The sequence below is a fragment of the Abrus precatorius genome, unplaced genomic scaffold (assembly GCF_003935025.1).
Source record: "Abrus precatorius isolate BTA unplaced genomic scaffold, Abrus_2018 Scaffold10, whole genome shotgun sequence".
Taxonomy (NCBI): Eukaryota; Viridiplantae; Streptophyta; class Magnoliopsida; order Fabales; family Fabaceae; genus Abrus; species Abrus precatorius.
In genome coordinates, this window is record NW_020874292.1 from 2,176,166 (window position 1) to 2,199,240 (window position 23,075).

Genomic DNA, 23,075 nt, shown 5'->3' on the forward strand with positions numbered 1-23,075 from the left:
TGTCCATTCATGCAAAATGTATATTCCATTTATTCCATATAATATTCTTTTTCCGAAATTATATAAGAATGGATCCAAAGCTTTCATAGTTGACATACAATTCATGCCGCAAGAATTGAAAGCAAATGAATGCTTGACTGGGAGGTGTAATGGTACTTCTGAATCTTGAATGAACATATTTATGCATCTCACGACTGATGCTGCACCATCATCATGTAGACATTGCACTAAAACTTATATGAGATATCATACATGAACTGTGAATCTGAAACACAGAGAACATGGTGGATAAAGTTGGCAAGCGCAGTTCCAATCTTTGATTATTTGTATGTAGTACAGAGTAAAGCTGAAATTGCAACCACATTCCAACGCGATGGAAATGGTGAGAATTCGAAAAAAGTATTAAAGTCTGTGAGCTTAGACCCACAGTTAAGAAAAAGAAACTCAAATTCATATCTGCACTCGCATCAACAATGGTACCCATTCTGGTAAGCAAAGTGTTTTAAAGTATTACTAAAGAGTAGACATCTTAGATATTTTATTCATATATTTGAAGTATATTTTTAAAGCATATACATAAATAAGATAAAAAAAATAAGTGAGAGATAGAAAAAATAAAAAATTTGATATACAATATTACGTTCAATATTAATATTTAGAAGTCTAAATAATGAAATTGATAAAAAAAATTTGAATTGTATCTGCATTATAATAAAAGTAAGAAATTTAATGTCTTATTTTCGAAAATTACTAGAATATAATATTATTTTAATATTAAGATAAAGTATGAAAATTTAATTAAATAAAAATATATTAGTTAAAATTTATAACATCCAATTTAATTAAAGATATTTAAAAAAGTATTTATATTGTAAATTTGAGTATTTATCCTTGGACGAACAAATTTTATGAGTTATATATTATCTTTACTATACCATACAGCTCTCTCACATTTATCATTTAATTTTATTTTTTATTTATACACTATGACAAATTTAACATGTATTTGTTTTTAAATAAATAAAATTTTAAAATTATTATACTACAAGCAATGTTAATTTAACTTCAATTTTTAAATTTTGATACACCATGTCAATTAACATGATGCATTTTAATTTTATTCATTCTTTTCTATAGTTTCTTCTCAGTTTTAAAAATATTTATTTTTTAATTTTATTTTATGATAGAATATTAATTATTTTTAATAATACAAATATTACTACGCATTTTTATTTTATAATTTATAAATTTTATTTAAATTTAAAAATACCTGTATAATACGAAAAGAAAAAGCTTTCTTTATGTTTAATTTTTTAATTACGAACCTGTTAGTAGTATATTGCTAATGCCACAAACATTTTGAGGACGGGAAATTTTATTTTATTTTTCCTTTTGTGTTTGGTGCTTCGGAAAGCTACATTTAGCAAGAAAAATATAATAATGTTTAGTGTCGTTGCAAATGTTTACTTCATTATTTTACAAAAATTTGGTTAAAAAAATATTAAGACCTTTTCTGGGAATAATTATCTTGAGACTTTTATAAATAGTATAGTTACAAAACAGATTTCTACGAATAATCACCGTGCAAATATTGGAAAATTGAGCTGTGAGATTTTTAAAAATGGCTAATAATAAATTTTCACCAATTGATAGTGTAGTAGTTATTGAAAATTACCAGTAAATTCCTCCACATATTAATTTATATTTTAGGGTAAACTTGGTTCTTATTGCTCCTTAAATGTATTTAAACAGACAATAATGAGATGTGAAAGCTATCTAAAGTTGAAATTCACAGATAAGAATGATTGCTATATTTTAAGGTAAGTAAAAGATTTTAAGGTTTAACTATAGAATAGAAACTTTTGAAAAATAAAAAATAAATAAATTATAACCTTTTTTAAAATAAAATCTTAACCTATAACTACAATATTTCAAAACACGATGCACATTGTGAATGCTTGACAAATGCAACATTACACAAACCTCATATCCAACAAAAGATAGGATTTGAATTGGGATAATGACAAATTTTCAAAAGTCTTACAGACAAAAACGTGATTAATGGAGCTTGTCTTTTGTTATAAGAATCATTTTTTGGTTGGGCCCAAGATAGGCAATTGCAGGAATGAGTTGAAACTTTAAAAAGTGATTAAGAATATAGCAGCCCAATATGACATAACAAACCAAATACTATCTAATGATGTGATATATAACGGACAAAAAATAAAACTAAAAATAAAAGTTCAACACTTTTTATAATAATCATTTTAAGATTTAGATTCTTTTGCGATAATAAGAAACATGGTAACATAACGTTATGAAATAAAAAAAAAATAGAATCTCTATAAATAATAAATATATTTTATTATAATTATTTTAGTTTTCTTTATTTCTCCGTCATCTTTTTTCCTTGATAATAACATAATCTTGTCATGTAATTTTTTAAAATAAAATAAGTGAATTCGTTTTAAAATCTTTAAAGATATTTTTTTTCCCTTTTGATTGGACCTCTTCCTTCTCAAGGTGTGTGTAATATAGGCACGTTTCGGCTCCACTTCATTATTTTTTTTCCTTTTAAAATTACACATATTTTTCCTTCTTTTTTTTACTATTCAAATGACACATATAATTTGATTTTTTAAAATATATATTTTTAAATTTTATTAATATTAATATAATAATGTATCAAAGTTTATGACTGTTTTAAATTTGATTTTTCAAAATGATATCACTCATAAATTTGACTCAAATACTATGAAAAAAAGTACCTATCAATTTAATTCATAAAATTAGTATTAAAATTAATACTAATTTGGTCTACCTAAAGTTTAGGGTTGAAATATTCACGTTTTCGTGACCCACACAATACTATTTTTGCCTTCTTAAGCGTGAAATCTAGCTCTATTGCAGCTGCAATGTTTTTAATTTTTATTTTTAAATAAAAAATTAATATTTTATAGTAAAAACTATATAAAAAAATTAATAATTCTATATTCACACTAAAAAGATACAACAAATTTTTTAAAATTTAAATTTTAAATTTATTTTTAAATATTATAAAATACTTCTTATATTACTTATTTATTTATTTTATTCTTATTCTCACTTACTAAACAAGTGAAAGTAATTTTTTTATTTTATTTTATTTCTATACATCTAAATAATATATCATTTTTATTCTATTTTATTTCTATTAAAAAAATCTCAACACTATGAAAAAGTAAATTAAATTTATTCTTTCACTTTAATAATTGACAGTCAGTTAAATCATTGAAGTGAATTAAATTATCTAACTTATATCAACATTAAAGATTTAAATAATTAATAATTATTAAATTTAAAATTATATTTATTTTTTATAAGCTCAAAGATTAAATTAGCTAAAAACTAATTAATATTATTTATAATATGAAAAACTAAATTAATCACATTAAATTTAAAGATTAAATTACCATTTTACTGTTTTTATGCTATTAATAACTATTTTACTTTAAAACCTATTATCTTTGACTCTTTCATTTATTTATTAATTTTCGTGCGCGTGAGATATGTCTCTGGGTGTGTTACCTTAGTGGGACCAAATATATGAACTTTTCAAAGTTCAAGCGATGCAAGAAAAGTAACACCGACAAAGGTTTAAAGAAACTTCCTTTTATTATCTTATTCGAATCGGTGGTTGCCTTCGGTATTTGTCATAAGCATCAAAGATTTTCAAGCGTGAACATATGCGCTTTTGAATCATGCCATCGACTATATAATTACATAAAAGTTTATAATTTATAATTCGATGCTTGAATTAGGATTCTTTAATAAAGATGTCAAAAGATTAAACAAAACTGCTAATATTATTTTGTACAAGTGTAAATCATTTAAAAGGTTAAATGTAAATTTCAATAACTGAATATTCAAATTTTTTTATGATTAATTTTTTAAAATTATAAGTTTATTTTGTTTTTTATTCCCCAAAATGTTGAGATGTATAAATTAATTTTAATTTATACATTTTTCGATTCATTCATTTTCGTAATATAACTTTTTTCTCAAACAAATATTTGATAAATTTATCTAAATTAGATAATAATTTATTCTACTCTACATTTCATCACAAACACATTTTTTTTTAGCTCCACTCAACTGTAATAGAAGGCAATGGGCTTCACTCAACCCATGGCGTCGTGCTTTTTCATTCACTGGATCTGCTCTCCAAACATCTAACTCGTACTCTTCCTCTTATCTTACTTTTATAAAATGTAAGTGAGTTGAGATTTGGATGGGCCAAGTTTGTTTCAGGGCCCATTTAAAGGCCCAAAAACAGATGAATTTTTGTTATTCAATTTAGTGCTCGAAATTTAACTTTAATTTTTAACCTTTTTCAATTTAATTCATTTCTTAAAATTATTTTTAAAAAATAATAACATTTTATCTTTGTTTTGTCTTTTAATTTAACCATAATTTTAAAATGATAATATTTTGGACAAAAAAATTTATCATACTTTTTTTTTATTGTACTATCTAAATTCTCAAATCACCATCAAAAACTCTTTCGAAATCATTTCTAACCGCCAACTTTATTTATTTATTTACCTTAAATGCATTAAAATTAAATATAAAATAATTAAAAAATGAAATAAAAACCTCATAAAGGTATGTGATACTCTACGTGAGTTAATACACTCCTAATTCATATTTAAACGATATGTTTATATTCAGAGCACAATTTTAAGTAGGTGGAGGACAAAAAGGTAAATTCGGGCAAAGTGTTGAATCCTGTGTGTACCTCCTCACTTATCCTCTTCCTGCAACTCTCTTCTCATTGGTTCTCTTTATTCTCCCACATCCGATAAACCCCCTCTTCCATTTTCTTCTATCATTGCACCCCAATTCTTCGATCCCACTGCGTCTTCACCTTAGAATTTCCACTCTCTGCATTCTGTTCATTCAATCAATCTCAATTTCAAGAGGTTTAAGAATCACTGATAGTGCATTTAGGAGTGCAATTAATGGCTTGCACAATCCCTAACGCGCCCTCTGCGGTGAATTGCCAGAGCTACGTCGGTCTCAGAGCACTACCGAGGAATCTGAACTTTTGTTGTCCACGCGCTGCGACCAAGTCTCAGCGTCCACACCTTTTCGTCGTGAGAGCCAGCGATTCAGAATGTGAAGCTGCGGTTGTCGCTGGAAACGTGCCTCCGGCGCCTCCTGTGCCGCCCAAACCGGCAGCTCCGGTTGGAACGCCGGTGGTGCCTTCACTTGTGAGTCTTGTGCATTGTTTCTAACTAACTACACCTTCCTACGCAATGGTTTGATGGCTTCGTTTATTGTTTTTTTGCATCAGCCACTTCACCGGCGTCCTCGTCGGAACCGGAAGTCTTCTGCAGTTCGATCGGCTTTTCGGGAAACGAGCATTTCTCCGGCGAATTTTGTTTACCCGCTTTTCATACACGAAGGTTGGTGTTTTTGCACGTGATGCTTTCTTAGAAGCTTAGCGCTTGTTGGTTATATGCATTTTGACTAAACCCCCTTCTAGTGCTCAAGAGTTGGTTGCTTAAATAGTTAAATCCCTAATTCTACAAAATTCTCACTTCAGTTCTGGACTTTATAAAATGTCATTCATTTTCGTGTTTTTTTTTTTTTAACTTTATTTTCCACTGTCTTTTTCTACAAAGCAGAAAGGATTAAAGTGAAAGATATTTTGTAAAGTAAGAGATTATGAAGTTGGTGGCTGACAATTTTAGGATTAGAATGGGAGTTTACCCATTTTTCATTTGTAGCTACTAAGTTGTATAGTATCCTCATGGTGATTATTTGATTTTAGATTATGACTTACGAGAATGTTTGAGTTTGAAACTGCAGGTGAAGAGGATACTCCGATCGGAGCTATGCCTGGATGCTACAGGCTTGGGTGGAGAAATGGACTTGTAGAAGAGGTTTTTATCTGCTACTGTTTCTGTGTCTCATACTCTCAAGCACAGCGTAAATGAGTCCCATATTTGCCTTAGGCATTGATTTTATGTTAATGGTCTTCATTTTTAGCAAAGAAACTTATAAAGTGAAAGGAGTTTTGAAAATGTAGTAGAATGAATCCCTAATTAAACCATTCAAAGTATAAGTGAATTGGGGATGAAAGTTGTCTACTGCTATAAACTGGTGTTTTTAATTGGAGATTTTTTTTAACTTTCTTTTGCAAAACTTTATTCCAATGTGTCTCGGGAGCTATATCCTTCCGCTTTTGTGTCACTTTTAGTCCAGTATAATCGAGATAAACTATTATGTACTTTTATTATTTAGAATATTAGGTCGACTTGTCAAGAGGACATTAATCATCTACCTTTGTACTCTATGAAAGACAGACATTTATGGCATTATAAAATCCATCTAGCTGACCTTACCTAGTGGGTAAAGACTGTTAAGAAACTTGGGTCTAACTCACTTTCAAAAGCTAACTCATAAGAGGAGGACTGCTTTAGCCCTTTTAAAGAGTATTTTGTCTCTATTCCTAACCAATGTGGAACATCTTAACAAAGACCTTGTTGTTGCATGTACTTTTATGGATTAACTTCATTGTATTGAGTATTATTTAAGCTACATATTAGAAGTTTGATGCTATTTTAATTTGGTCAAGGAGTTTCAATGGATTTTATTGTTCCTTTCACCATCTGACTAGTTTGAATCATGCCATACTGGGGAAAGCTGGCTGGTTTTGTTTGGGTATTTTACTTCTCATACTGAACCTGCCCATTACATTGCTTGCTTGTTCAATTAATTGAAGAAACCTTCTCTTACATAGTTTTATAACTTATGAGTACATACACACAAAGCCTTTTGTTTTCTATATTCCTAAACTGAATGAGTGATGGTGACATCACTGTTGCTATATACCTTGTATAACTCATATAGGTTTAGTAATTTTCAGTGAGCATTTTGTGCTTCAGGTTGCAAAGGCCCGAGATGTTGGTGTCAATAGTGTTGTACTCTTCCCCAAAATTCCAGATGCTTTGAAGGTTCTATTTCTCTCCTACATACCTTAGACTTTCAGTAGGATAACTGCAATGCAATCTTGTATAACAAGTTTTTCCCTTTAGTCTCCCACAGGAGATGAAGCATACAATGAAAATGGTTTAGTGCCTCGGGCAATACGTTTGCTCAAGGATAAGTACCCAGACCTTGTAAGTGAACATAATTCCATAGTTTGAGGATATTATATTTTCGGGTGCATGCAGAAAGTTAAGCCAATATGATATTTTATTCAATTTTTCTTCAGGTTATCTACACAGATGTTGCATTAGATCCTTATTCGTCAGATGGGCATGATGGCATAGTTAGAGAAGATGGTATGCTATCAAATTTGTCTTTGTTACTTGAAGTTGGAATCTTTTAAGGAACATGTCGAATTATGGGTGTTTAAAGCTGGTTCCTTTTATAGATGAATGTAATTGTTATTTCTCACATTTTAGGGACCTTGGGACATGGAGGATATGCGTTACTGAACATGATCCATTGACCTGATAATTCATGAGAAATGCATTGTTAATCTGAAGCACAGATATTAAATTGAAGGGGTTGTTTACCTTGGAACATATTTTAGACACAACCCAATACTTCAAAAGTAACTAACATTTTACATTTGGTTGTGTCACGCTGTATGATGCCCATATCCATGCTGTATTTCATGTTTGCATTTCTGTCCATGCTTTTAGACCTGATTTAAGGTCTGTTAGGGTAGGGAGTGTTATGCTAAGGGAATTAACTGGTAGAGGTCTGATCAATTGCTGAACAATTTTTGCTGTGCATGTTTTGCTTTGTTTCCTTCTGACTTGGCAGAAAATAAGGAACACAAGAAGAGTATGAGTTTCTATTTAGTATTTGTAAGACTCCAGAATTGAACACACACAAATAGTTAACTTTTACTAGAATAATGTGGTTTATAAACCAGATTTGAATAACAGTACAACAATTATACAGGGTTTCCCCCTAGTAGTACCTTGCTTGATTACAGTCAATATAGTACCAATTAATTACACTATATATCCTTGATACCTTGTAGGAGTCATTATGAATGATGAGACAGTTCATCAGCTAAGTAAGCAGGCTGTGGCGCAGGTAATGTGACTGCATATCTTCTATACACATTTTCAACTGTAGGAAGTTCCCAATCATTTTCTTCAGATTTCTTGAGCACATTGATAGCCTCCTCTGTAAAGCTTAGAAAGATTCATTTACTTTCACATAAGTATGACTTGTTAAAGGAAGTGATTTTGATTCATGTAATGGGTTTAACATGGTGCAACTCTCATATGAGAAAATAAAATGAAAGAGGAAAGAGCTAATGCTTGATGGTAGTTATCAGCAAGTAATCTTTGCCAAAATATAGGGAGGTTAATGCTTTAGCATTGTTACTTGAGGAAATCATCATATGCGTTTACCTTCCTACTAACATCATTTTTTCCTTTCTTGGTCTTCTTTATTTTACAAAAAGGCCCAAGCTGGAGCAGATGTTGTCAGTCCTAGTGATATGATGGATGGTAGGGTAGGAGCAATGCGAGCAGCTCTCGATGCTGAAGGCTTTCAGCATGTTTCTATAATGTCCTATACTGCAAAGTAATTTTAATACTTGGCCATTTCTTTTTCCTTATCTCGTTTTCTGTTTGTGTCAGCTTGTAATGTAAGTTATGGAAGGTTTATTCAGTTATGGAGTTGTATAAATACACCCAAAATTAAGAAATAACTCCAATGAAAAGAAAAATAAATGATTTGAAAATTTAATTCAAAATATGGATGTAGAATTATTTTTCATTGATCAGTTTAACTTACGAGAATGTATTATAAAGAAGTCAAACTCAATATCAATGGATATTCTATGTTGTAGCTAGGGGTGTTAGTGTGTTACAGTTATTCAAAATGTGTGGCATATGATTCATTTTTTACATGGAACAATTCCATTATGCACAAGTCAATTTCTTTGTTGTGCAACTTATTAGCAATTGTATCATCCTCACTGCCATAGCCACTAGCTTTCAAATTCCATTAGATATGTATTTTGTTGCTGCCATGAACCATCTCACTATTTTTGCTAATTGTTACTCATTCCCGAGTTTACTTATAGAAGAACAATTCTATAAGAATAGAAGTTATAGCTAACAAAATGGTTTGATGGATATTTTTATTCGCTTCATCCACTCCTTTTTGATACTGACAGGTATGCAAGTTCTTTTTATGGTCCATTTAGAGAAGCACTAGACTCAAACCCTCGGTTTGGAGACAAGAAGACGTATGTATCATCTTGAAATTGAATTTACTTTTATATTTTTGACTAATTTTAGACTATTGATTCTTGTTTTGCTCATAAATCTGGCCTGGCTGAACAAAAGTTATCAGATGAACCCAGCAAATTACAGAGAGGCTCTGACTGAGATGCGTGAAGATGAATCTGAAGGAGCTGATATTCTCTTGGTTGGTTTAGTTTTTTTTTTTTTTTTTGTGCATGTGTGTGTGTATGCATGCATGACCATGGTTAAGAATGAAATTCATCTTATGGTTGTTTTGTTTGTACTATTTTCTTTTATGAACTTGAAAAAATGGATTTGCAGGTGAAGCCTGGTCTTCCTTATTTGGATATCATAAGGTTGCTCAGGGATAATTCTCCTTTGCCAATTGCAGCATACCAGGTTCTTCTCTTGCCCATTCTAGCACTAGACGAAATATTCTGATGAAAAGTTGATCAAATATTCAATAAATTTTAACCAATGAATTCTGCATTAAGCTTACTTCAAGTAACAGAAATCTATATTAGACAAACGTCATTCTTCTAATTTAATATCAGGCTGCAGCACAACTTTATGGTTGCTTTAACAGTTATTGTTCTTATGCTATTGCGCTCTGACATAGCATCAAATTATAATGCAATAATTATAAAGAATGATGGTATGCAAATTTGTTTCCATAACAATCATTATATCTATTGCCTTTGAGTCTTGCAATTTGGCGGTATGAACTCCATGCACTGTTAAAGCCCAAATATTACAAAGTTATAGGAATATGACGTTGAAGAATAACTTTGATTGATATGCTAGTTTAGTAGTTTATTTAAAACACATTTATTAATTATAAATTATTGCATTCTATGTGTTCTAAGAAGATTATCCAAGTTTTACTTCCTCTTCCCTGACCCCTCAGTGGGGTCTGGAGCTCTGTCTAGGCAGAGTGGAAAATGTATGAGAAGCAGATAAAACACAAAAGCAGTTGATGAAGGATGGAAGCTAGTGTACAACTAATGAATAAAAGATTTCATGGATGTGGTGATGCTTGATAGTGATACCATAAATTATGCTTTAAGGCTTGGAATAAAAGAAAACCTTTGCATTATTTTATGTGAATTAAAAGATTTAGTTCTTTATAGATGTAGTTTGCTTTAAGATTTTCCCTGGTCCTTGTTCAAAATTCTTATTTTTCATGGAACAGGTTTCTGGTGAATATGCAATGATAAAAGCTGGTGGTGCTCTCAAAATGATTGACGAAGAAAAGGTTATGATGGAGTCACTTTTATGCCTCAGACGGGCTGGTGCTGATATCATCGTTACATATTTTGCTCTGCAAGCTGCCAGATGTTTGTGTGGAGAGAAAAGGTGAGATTGTTGAAATATATACGGCATTGTTCGCTGTAGAAGGGCAAAGAGCTCGAAGTACTAGCGTGTTACGCTTGATTTTCTTTTAAACGCTTTACATGTCAATTGTCGATTGTTTTAAGGACTTAAAGGGGTTTGTCTGTAGATATAATTTACAATTAAACATTATGTTATCACTTGATTTATATAGCCAATACCACCTGGTGGGAAAAAGCGTAGTTGTTTTGTTGCTATTGTAGCCTTACCTATCGCATTGCATAAATGAAAGTGTGCCCGCACCAGCAGATTATTTCGTACTGTAATGTATTTGGTGCTGAAATAAAGTTTATCTTGGCAAGTCAATGCTTATGTTCCATTTGCTTTCTCCTGTTTATGATAAAGAATGCAATTTATGATGTAAAACATGCAGTGTGTTTGATATCATAGGACTGACTGAATTTTATGATGGGTTATTAATACCGAATGGTTTATAAGATATCGTATAAAACTGGTCAAAGCTCAAACTTCAGCCAATTTCATAGATATACATCCTTTCCTTCATTTGCTGTTTTTTATCCTAGTAGGACGCGCTTATTCGATTGATTTCGTTAAGAAAAAGTCAAATGAATTATACAAAGATTTCCTCAAATTAAGGTTTTATTTAATAGTTTATACAGCTGGACATTTGCCTCCAGAAACCATACAGCTTTTAAAGCCCCTTCCACCAAATTTTGGCGCTCCCTTTGCTCTTTATTGAGCCTACACTGTACAAGGAAAATAGAAAGGGATAGCCTGATCTCTACCGTTCCTTAACCTCAAGCAACAAAATAACTATGGAGAACAAGCTTTTACTTTACTCCCGCGAACTGTGTCTATTATTTTAATCTTTGACTTCAACATAGTCTTAGTTTTTTAAAAAAAATCATATATTATACTTTTTTAAAATTTAATTTAAACAGTGACACTTAAAATTATTTGTAATATTCCATTGTTATATCAATAATAATTTTTGATTTATGTAATAATTAATATAAAAATTATATTTTGATATATTTAAATTAATTGATAGTGTAGAACTAACGGTTAATCAAATTAAATTTTATTTTATTTTACTATATTTTACACTTATATTAAAGACTAAAGAGAATATTTTATGAAGTTAGAAACTAATGTTATAGGCACTTTAAATATCAATAACTAAAGGGAGGGTTTACTTATATAAGGAACATGAGAAGGACAAACAAACTTGTGTACCGATTTTGTACAAAGTTGAGAGGAAGTGGCAACAAGTGCAGGGCTTTTTCTATTTTCCAACATCAGCCATGTTCAATGAGGTACCTCTCGGCAATAGTGGCATGAGCAGCAGCACCTATTGGTAGAACGTCTTCATCAATCATGAAATACGGGGAGTGTCCCGTGTGAGTAGACCCCAGTGTTTCGTTCCTTATCCCTATATAGAAGAAAGCTGAGGGAACCACCTCGGAGTAAAAAGAGAAATCTTCAGCACCCATCATAGGTGGAACTACCCTGAAATTCTTCTGACCAAGCAAATCAATTGACACCTTCTTCACATGCTCATACATTTTATCATCATTAACTGTGGGAGGATAAATCGTGTACTCCTTTTCAAAGAAGTCAACTTCTGCGGAACATCTGTAGACACTGGCCTGTTCCACAATCACCTTTTTGAGACAACAAAAAGGACTCAAGTTAAACCCATGCAATCATTAGCATTCACGTTAGTAATAGAATAAGTTAATTGCTAACCTGCTCTATTCTTTCAAGAACTTGGTAAAAACTGGTATTAGAGAACGCTCTGAAAGTCCCACCGAGAACCACTGTATCCGGTATCATGTCAAGATTGTTGCCTCCATTAAATGAAGTTACAGAGACAACCTAAAGTTGTAAAGGAAGCCAAGGACTTCATAGTTAGAGAAGGTATGCAAGCAAGACTACCAAAGTATAATAGAAAATGACACATGGGTTGAAAATTAGAAAGGGGTGTATTGTTATGATGCAAAACCTGTGAATCCAATGGATTTGATTCGCGCGAGACAATGCCCTGTAAGCTGATAACTGCAGCTGAAGCGGCCAAAACTGGATCAACAGAATGGTGAGGATTGCCAGCAAGGGCTTTTTTGCCACTAATCACAGCTCTGAAAAATCCACAGCCAGCAAGGAGGGGTCCAGGCCTCGACCCAATTATACCAGTTGGATGTTCATGGGATACATGAACTGCAAATATAGCCTCCACGTCCTCCAAAGCACCATCTTGCATCATTCGTTTTGCACCATTACCAGCTTCCTCTGCTGGCTGGAATAACAGAATTACAGTTCCCTGTGATGGACAGCATAAGAGTAAAGGGCTATTAAGTTTATTGATACAATTTCCTTCTTGTATCTTTATCTGTTTCATACTTGTTTACATAGGAAATAGTCATAAGACATTGTTCTTATTAAAGGTTACGACTAACTAAGTCGGGTATTAGTAAAATCTTGACAGAAAATATATAAACTTTTTCTCATATATAACAAGTCTTTCCTAATAATTGTGCAATTTGCAATCGGGGCCATCGGGTTTGTTTTCTTTGGAATCACAATGTAAAATAAGTTGGGTTTGTTTTCTTTGGAATCACAATGTGAATGGAGCTTTAAAACAATGACCCGAGTCCCAAAACCCAAAGGTGTATTTGTCACTGTCTGCTTCATAAATCAGTTATTTATTTAGAATTATACGACGATTTTTTAAAATCGTATAATTATTTAGAATTATGAATGGTTTAAAACTCAGGTCAATATGGTAAAACTAAGGTTTTATTTAAAACCTCATTATCTACAAAATACATGCGTATGTGTACCTCAAAGAGACAGAGACTCAATCAAGGTCGTATATCTCAGAAATTTGTACAAGAACGAGAATGTGGAGTTTTCCTGCGTGTTTTTCTTTTTCTCTCTTCACTAGACTGTTATAGAAACATTGCCCGTTCCAACTCTATTAGGAATAAACCTATAGTCAACAGAAGTCTGCGACAGGCGTTGACAGGAGTGTAGATAAAACTTTGTTTGAATGCAGAAAATAGAGAGAGAGCATAATTTTTCTATCTTTATGTTTATTTGAATATATATGATAAATGAATTTTGTGTCAATTTAACATGACTATGTAAGCTTGTACTTAAAAGTTTTCCTTTTTTATATTTTTTTCTCCGTCAAGGGATAAGTTGTCCTTTTTTTCCCTCTTTTTTCTTCTCACATGCTAATGAAAATAAGTTTCATTTTCTCTTAGTTTTCTCCTTTTATCCCATTTCTCGTGCCAATTTGTCAATGACATTGTTTTATGAATGAGATAATCCACGCCAAAACCGATTACCAGACACAGCGGTGGAAAGAGACACAAGAGTCGACTCATCTGTCAGTTTTCGCATTTTCTGTAATGTTCTAAATCTAGTACAAGTGGAAACCGTAGACAAGATTCCCCACCCGTTGGTTGGCTACACCGTTCCTATGCCCTATTGCCATTATTTAAATACGATGTTCTCTTAATCGTTTTATACACGAGGCAATTGCGATAATTTTAATTTATATTGTAGAAAGGCATCTCAATTAATAGCCCCTAATGTGTAAATGGACAGAAAAGTTTATGCTCGTTATCATAAGTTAATACTATGTCTCATGAGGCCCCATGCTCTTTATGCTGAAAAAATACTCCTTTCTCTCTAACCGAGATAAAAGCCTAATGCAGCTTTTATTGAAGCACGTGTTCAGCCCGATACAAGACAAAGCAAACTTTATTCAGAAGGACCACTGCTTATATTAATAACTACAAGGATCAATTAACATTGCTTGCTTCAGAACAAGTTGCTTCACAGCAATGCAGCAGTGATGCCACCCCACTTACAAAAGGTTTCAAATCATATATATAAGAACCAAACTATATTATTATAAAAATATTTAAGCTCAAATTTATTATTTAATTATTATTGAGGTGAGATCAGGTTGAAGAGTAAGTATTTATATTCCAAACTCATCCTTACCCCTCTTTACCCTATTAATATTAATGTGTTCGAAAAAGCTCGGTCCCAAATTCAATTTTCTCCATCCAAAATTATGACTATACGGAATGGAATAAATCTGCATTTGAATTTCATCGTCATATCTAATTTCAACAATCCTATCTAAATTTATTCTAAGTCGATGGAACCACTAAGTCCAAGTTTGAACTTTCTAACGATAGACGAAACACAAATCATAGTCCTACCCATTTAACACGGTAAATAAAATAGTTTGGAAATGCCCAGCAAAGCTAACATATGAAAATTAATAACAGAAAATAAGAAAATTACGATGAGATTGATGTAAAAAAGTTAGACAGTGAACCAGTTTTTAAGCCAGTACTTTGATCAAATCTTAAATCGTATTAATATATGGTATAATAAAATTCATCTCATCAATTTACGAAATATTATCTGTGCGATTGCGTGTATGATTTGGTAAGAATTATATTTCTACATTGTTAGATATCCAAAACTCTACGTGAAAAATGAATTTAGATAACTTTGTAATACTTAATAAGATAATAAATTACAGCATAAAAATATAAAAATAATTATAGTATAATTTATTATTTGTAGGAAATTATTAGCTTATACCTTACATGTTCTCCTACCATCAACTATGTCATCATAATTGAATAAAGATTTGGAGAGATGGCCATATATTATCGAAGATAGCCAGCCACATTTAGTTGTCAAACCTGGCTAGACCGTCCACCTTGTCTCACATTTAGAAATAAAAGATGTAAAATGAATTTTAAAAAATGTTGGTTATACGTACGGCCTCCAAAACACGAGATTTCATAAACAAACTATTCTTCATCGTTCATATAATATAGTTAAAATATCCCTTTTAAAAGGTGTCAACGTGCCTAATGTTGGAATAACAAAATATTTAGGTGAGGTCGTTTACTTGTATATATATGAGACAGGTTTTTGTGGGGTAGAGTAATCTTATTTTTTTGGTAGAGGGTCAGCTTCAGACTTGGTTGAAAAAGTTTGTTTTGTAAAATTCTTTTGAATTAAAAAAAATATATACATATATTGTATAACTAATATCACTATTCAACAAATTAAGATGGTCAAGACACATATTGGTACACGTTAAAATGAGAAGAAAAATCATAAGTACTTAATAATGAACTGACCAACACCTAAAATTGATATTTCATGTTTTTGAGAGAAAGGAAAATTAAATAAAGAAAGAAAGAAAGAAAAATGCTAAAGACCCTAAAAGAATGTTTATTTTCAAGATTCAAGTTCAATGATCCACTTATTAAGTTCTCAAGAGATCGGACATTAAGAAAAGAAAAATAGTCCTAGCTTGTGAGTCTTTGCGGGAGAGAGATTAAACGATAGAGGCAATATATCTTTAAGTCTTAAACCATGAAGGCTAACAAGATTGTGTCTCCAAGAAAAAAGGTGCGAGGAAATTGTTAGGAGGCATTAAAGGTGTAACGGACTAGACTTTTTGGCCGAAGTGTCCCCTCGAATAAAGTTATGCCACGATAAAAAGGTAATGTGCTTTGGATAAGGTAATGCATATATGTAAGTCTTATTTAAAATTTTGTATTCATCATATATTATTGAAAAAATTATACATAAATATGACGTCTGAAGTTCCTTCAATTCCTTTCTGTACCTAGTACACGAAAAGTGGGAAGGACCAGAAGTTTGAAACTTTTAATTGGTCAATGAATGTAAAGAACGAAGGTACTACAGTCAAATTTCATAGTTTCCATTATGACCTTATAGTTAAATTGAAGTATAAAAGTTTATTTGCTCTCAAAATTGAACAGATAAGTTCAATTGACTATCTCCAAATGACAAACGCTAAACAATGTTTCAAAGGTATTGATTTAAAAATTAAAAATAAAAATTTACTAAAAACATCATTAATGTATTTTATAATCATTTTTAGTGTGTCTTTAATGTGATTTTTAATTAAATAAATTATTTATTAATTTTTTAGATAATTTTTAAAAACATTAATTTGTGAGATTCACTATAATTATTGATTTTATGAATATCAATCCTTGAAATTAATTTTAAATATTTAAAAGTAATCATGTTTTATTTACAAATATTTATTCCACTTTAATATTTTGTATGTAATAATACATTTTATGAACAAAAAACTTATACCATGTTTAATTATTTAATTATTAATTTTTTAAAATAATCCTTAAATGTAAATATCAGGTGGACTTGATGTTAAGTATGTCTCACCGTTGATGATTAAGAAATGAGATTGTACAATAAAGGAATAAGTGTCCAAAAAATAATGGAATACTTGATTGAAAATAAACATACGAGTCTGCGGAGGGTGAAGAGAAGAACAAACCTTTAATAAATGCTCTCGAGTTTTCAAGATCTTGGCAGCGCCAATAAGCATAGCCACATGGGCGTCGTGCCCACAAGCGTGCATTTTGCCGGGAACTTTCGACTTGTACTCACATTCCGCAGCTTCCTACAACGAATCCCAAGCAGTGCATGAGATGGAATTTTATTTTTATGGGAATAAATTACTATCAATTACTCCCAAAAAAGTTCAGAAACTACCATGAAAGCAACCGATCACTAGTTAAAGAGCTCTCTTTCTTTTTTCACCCAATGCATACAAAGTAAATCACTAGTAACAAAGCTGAGATAGGAAAAAAAAACTAATTTTTTTTATCTATGCACAACAAACTTTTCAAGCTTTATAAAAACAAATATATTTAATAAATTACTGTTAAACACACCTCAATACTCTCTGAATAATAAAAATAATGCTATAAAAATAATATTTTTTCTCTAATATTTAAAAAAATTTCTCATTTCATTGTCAAAATAAGTACACAAAAATAAGTACACAGTGCAAGTACATTATTTATTTGTGTCAGACATAAAAAGTCAAATAAAACTTTAAAAATAAACATATATGATTTATATATGACAAACTAACTAAAACACATGGTACATGTGAAAAATATCTTAAATTTTATTATGAATATTACGTAAATAAAAAATTTATAATAACAGTTATAATGTTTATATGTCAGTATAAAAAAAGAATAATGATAATTTTAATTAAAATAAAATAATTTGTCTTTAAAATTTTAAATATTATAAGAAAAAATTAAAATTTCTAGTTAAATATTGATGCAAAACCATGAAAAATACAATAAAGAGTAACAATTTTTCACAACAAAGTAAATGCAAGTATGGGAGTAAGAACTTCAATCATTGGACCTTATTGATTTATTTACTTTTATATCGTGCCTATATATTTTTTATTTTTTAGGTTTTCAAGCATAACAAAAAGTAAAGAAATTAAAAATAGAAGAATAAATATAATGTTCCAGGAGTGCAACCTGGATGGGAAGTGCATCCATGTCAGCTCTGATCGCAACAAAAGGAGGAGCTCCAGTTCCGATCCAGGCTCGAATACCGGTCTTCGCGAGTGGATACCGATAACTAACTTCCATCAGATCCAACTCCTCTCGTATCAAACGGCTCGTCTCGGTTTCCTCAAAAGCCAGTTCCGGATTCTCGTGGATCTTTCTCCGAATCCGTTTCAACCACTCCACCGTCTCCGGGAACCGCGCCACGCTCAGCACCGCCTCCGAACACGCCTCGCTCCACACCTCGCAGTCCACCGGTGCCGGTGCGCCTCGCTGCGTCTTGTTTTTGCACGGAGAGACAGCGTCGTTGTTCTCCCGGTTGTAGCATATCCGGTCGGCGAACAAAACGCCGTCGTAAGCAGCGGAAGGTATGTGCTCGGCGAGTGAAAACGGCGAGTCTCGGAGAGCGATTAATAAGAAGACGATCGAAGAGGAGAAGACAGGGTTTGGGATTTTCATTTTGGTTTTGTTGAGTTGGAAGAGAGTGGAGAGAGCGCAGAACAGAGGAGGAGGGGGCGTAAAGAAGAAGGGGAGGAAAGGATGAGAGAGAAGGAGAAGAAGGAGAGAAGAGAATTTAAACACGTGAGGATAAAAAAAACTTTAAGAAATGGAGGTGACAGAATTTTCTTTTTCTTTTCTATTTTTCTTTCCATGCTAGCAGTTGAGAATTGGAGCACGTGGGTAGAATACAGAAGTAAACTTTGATCTTTGCAGTAATAGTCTGATTGATGAGATTTGCTGTACGAAGAAAGCAGTCCATGGCTTAAAACTCCATGGTAATTACATTAAATTCTAAAATTTGTAATAAAAAACATACATTTAAAATATCAAGAGAGTATTAATTTTTTTAGTAATATTTTTATTTAATAGGGATATTTTTTATCAAATTAATTATTATAATAAATCTAATATTATTTTAAAAAATATCTTATTAAATAAATAATGAAATAAATTTGAAATTTTAATAAAAATATTTTAATCACATCAATTTAATTTATCATAGTAATTAATAAAATTAATATTTTCTTAAGATGAGTATAATGATATTTAATAAATTTTAAAATAAAATAAAAATTATATCAAATGAAATTACATGAAGAATAAAAAAATTAAAATAAAAAATAAATATACGTGTAAATGTAATATATATATATATATATATATATATATATAACATCTATTCCTTAAATACGGTACAATCTTATAGTAAATAAGTAAGAAATACTATTGAGGATATTTTAAATAACAAATTTTTCAATATAAATAAAACACTGTTATATTTATTATTTTTATATTATTTTAAATAAAAAAAATATTATCAAACTCTTGACAATCAGGCAAGGAATTGCCACATATGGGAGTTGGGGACCCCGCCACTTAGATCGGTATTTTTCGATGACATAGATTCTCGTGATCCATTTTGCCTTTTTTTCTGATATTTTTATATTGAATTATTATATTTTCTAGTTTATTGGTAATTTTTAAACAAGATAGTTGAATTACATTTAAAATTAGACAATAATTAATTTTGACTTAATTATAATTTTAGTCTGTACAAATAGGAGATATTTTAAGATAAATCTTCATAAAAAAAATTTGTTAGAATTTAGTCGTTAAAAAATTAAGATTTAGTTCTTGTTGTCAACTCTTTTATGTCAAACTCAGCAACTTTACGTGGCATCACGTGGCATACCGCGTTATTTAAATCTTTCATTTAAAATCATATAATTATAAATAAATCTCTCAATACATTTTACTTGTAAAAAAACTCTTTTAACTTTTTTTTCTTTCTTCTCCGTAGCTCCTCAACTCACCTCCTTACAACCCCTTCTGATTAGAGCTGTCAAAAAAGTCCAATTGATCCAACCTTACCCCTAGCCCATGTGGGTTAGGGCTTTATAGCCTCGTTAGCCAAAAACCCAACAAATAAAAAGCTTTATGGGCCAAAAAACCCTATGGGTCAAGGTTAGGATCAGGCCTTTATAGGCCAAAAAATTTTATAACACACCATAACACCACATCCAATATTACAAATTTCTGTAATGCAAAATGGAATAATTATTTATCAAATTTTAATTTAACTTTTTAATAAGATAAATCTACTTTCTAAGATATAGAGTTTGTTTGGTTTACAATATTTTTTATATACTTTTTAATATAAAAAATGCATATTTTAATAAATATTTTTGATTAAGTTTAATTTTATCACATATTATAATTACAGCTAATAATTTAAAATAAATATATTAAAATTAATTTTATTCAACTTTAAATAAAAAAATATAGAATTTAAACAATTAGGTTGTCTTCGATGAGTAAATGGAATTGAAACCTACTTATCTATTTAGTGTTTCTTGCAAATGTACTTCCAAATCAGCTTCATCATTCTAATGGTATCCAAATTCATACACAAAATGAACTTTAACTTTTAAAAAGACAGAAAATCTAAAATACATGCATTCCATGTCATACAACGCATGTAAAAAACTATTCTCATTAATTTTGAGATTTTGGGGTAGCATTTAATCAGCTTTTTAGTAACAAAAAATTTAATCATAATCTGATTTAAGAGCAGGAGATAAAAGAATGAATGGACATTGTGATTTTAACCCAAAAAATAGATATTCTAGTAAGACAAGATAATAAACCAGAAACAATCAAATATGTATTTATGCAACAAGTGAGAAACAGTGTTGGCCGCGAGAAGCCATAACATTGTTAGTACTGATAAACAGCAAGGCGCAAAGTCGTCCCTCATTCTAGGAAGAGGAGTGAAGCCTTGGAAGAAGAGCAGAGAGAGATGCAGAGAGAGGTGCAACTCGTTGGAAGAGAAGTGAAGCAGCGGAAGAGGAGGGAAGCAATAGAAGAAGAAAGAGGAGCAAAAAAATGGAAGAAGAGTAGTGGAAAAGGAGCAGAGCAGTGAAAAAAAAAAAAGCAGTATAAGGGGAAGAGGAGCGGAGCAGTGTAAGTTAAGGTTCGTATCATTTGAATGAATCTGGAATAATTTGAGTAAAATCTGAAATTTAGGTAAGATTGTAAGGTCAGGGCTAACCCATGGATAACCCTACCCTAACCCATATATTATGGGCTAAATAATTTCAGGCCTTGACCCTCATTGATAGCTCTACTTTCGACACCTTTTCCCCAACCCCTCTTCGTCCCCCTCCCTTATCAACACTTTTTCATTGCATTCAACTCTCTCTCTCCACCTTATATTTAGACCATTTATTTTTAAACTTTGTACGCGTTTCAAATTAAATTTTCATCATCCAATGTAGAACCTTCACACAACTGCTCAATATCTAAAACACAAATAAGATTTTAATAGAAAAAAAGTGAAGAACAAGTTAGGAATGAAGATGCGAATTGGGAGAATGGGAGGAGCTAGGAGTGGGATGAGGGAAGAAGTGAGAGTAAGATAATAGAAAAAAAGTTGGGGTGGAGGGAAGGAAAAGGGTTGAAGGTGTGGGGAGGGAGAGGAAATGGGGGTGGTGCCGATGGGAGTTAAAAGTGTGGGTGTTGGAGGGAAAGGAGTGTGGGTGGTGCGGATGATGGGGGAATGGGAAAAGGTAGGGGAGGGGAGTGGTACATATAGGAGAATGAAAGTGAGTAAGGGAGAAGGGTTGTGCGGAAAGGGGTGATAGAAGGAGAGGAGTGTGGAGAAGAGGAAGGGATGGTGTGGATGGAAGAATCAAAAGGGATGGTGTGGGGAAGAGGAATGGGTGAGGGTGGGTGAAAGAGGAGGAGTGGTGGTACAAGGAGGGAGAAGGGGAGGGAGTGGAGGTGGGAGAAAAGGGAGGGGTAAGGGGGGAAGAAAGGTGATGGAAAAAGGTTAGAGAAAGAAACGGAGAATGAGCTTTTATGCAATTATATAAAATAATTTCAAAGACTTATTTGTAAATTTTAATTTTAAATAAAAAAAACGTGACATGTCATGTGAATCAGCTAGCTCAACACTTAATAAAGAGAGGGTTAACGGTAGAAACTAAATTCTATTTTTTCAATTTTACAAAGACTAAATCTTAACAAAAAAATTTATAAGTACTTATCACAAAATGACCAACATTTATAAGGACTAAAAATATAATTAAATCATTATTTTTTTGTATTTATTTTAGATAATCTACAATTTTAAAAACATTTAAATATTTGTTGCGTAGTATATAACTGTAAAATAAGTTATAAGCTATAAATTTATCATCAAATAATTAAATTAAATTATATATACATATGTTAAATCACAAGCTTCATTCTTTAACCTTAAGATAGATTAATTTTTGTCCTTTAACTTCTTTTTAATTCACTATACTCTTTTAACTTTTACAAAGTTTTAAATAAGTATTTTTTGTTAAAAATCCTAAATTCTTTTAAAAAAAATGTGTTATTTTGTGTTACCTATATGGTGTAATACTATTTGTCAATTTATTTTATTAATTTTTCATGCTATTATAGTCTCTAAAGTCTTCATTAATAAGAACATCGTATTTTAGAAGCTCAAAGCTTATTTATGTTCTTTCGATTTTTATATTCAAAATTGTTCAAGATGGAAAATGAGTATTTAAAAAGTTGATTTGTTTATGGTTTAGGATTTTGAGGTGGTACTTGATGCTTGTAACAAGAAGATAGAGTTTTGAGTATAAGAAAATAAATATGGAAATAAAGAGAGGAGTAAGGAAAAAAGGTGTGAGAGATAGAGTTAGAAATTTGTAGAGGAATACGATGAAAAGTACCACAAACTACATGTAGTAGAAAATGACAAATTTTTTAATAAAGTTAAGTTTTTAACAAAAAAAAATTCATATTTAAAATTTTTGTAAAAGTCAAAGTATTAAATTGAACAAAAAAAAAAGGACTAAGTCGAAATCTATCTTAAAGTTAGAAGATAAAAATACTAATTTTGCCTAAATTATATATTTAATCTTTATAATTGACACACACATGTAAAATAGTCTATACACTTAGAAAAAATTAACATTTTAATTCTTATACAATTGTCTTGTTATGCTTTAATAATGTCATTTATGTTTTGGTATATGTC

The 23,075-nt window shown here is 31.0% G+C and overlaps 2 protein-coding genes across 2 annotated transcripts; one reads left to right on the plus strand and one right to left on the minus strand.

The window, feature by feature from the left end:
- The first annotated feature begins 4,748 nt into the window (after positions 1-4,748).
- LOC113867513 (delta-aminolevulinic acid dehydratase, chloroplastic) lies at positions 4,749-10,975 on the plus strand. The gene is made up of 12 exons (XM_027502896.1): positions 4,749-5,252; positions 5,336-5,447; positions 5,854-5,927; positions 6,933-7,001; positions 7,083-7,166; positions 7,262-7,331; positions 8,045-8,100; positions 8,477-8,598; positions 9,197-9,268; positions 9,369-9,450; positions 9,588-9,665; positions 10,459-10,975. Exons 1-12 carry the CDS (start codon positions 5,001-5,003, stop codon positions 10,624-10,626), a joined length of 1,239 nt encoding a protein of 412 aa, XP_027358697.1. The 5' UTR covers positions 4,749-5,000; the 3' UTR covers positions 10,627-10,975.
- An 836-nt stretch (positions 10,976-11,811) lies between these two features.
- Positions 11,812-18,561, minus strand: LOC113867508 (IAA-amino acid hydrolase ILR1-like 6). Its single transcript, XM_027502882.1, has 5 exons — positions 18,008-18,561; positions 16,996-17,121; positions 12,625-12,939; positions 12,369-12,497; positions 11,812-12,283 (listed from the first exon to the last, which is right to left on the minus strand). Exons 1-5 carry the CDS (start codon positions 18,494-18,496, stop codon positions 11,918-11,920), a joined length of 1,425 nt encoding a protein of 474 aa, XP_027358683.1. The 5' UTR covers positions 18,497-18,561; the 3' UTR covers positions 11,812-11,917.
- Between the last annotated feature and the right edge of the window lie 4,514 nt (positions 18,562-23,075).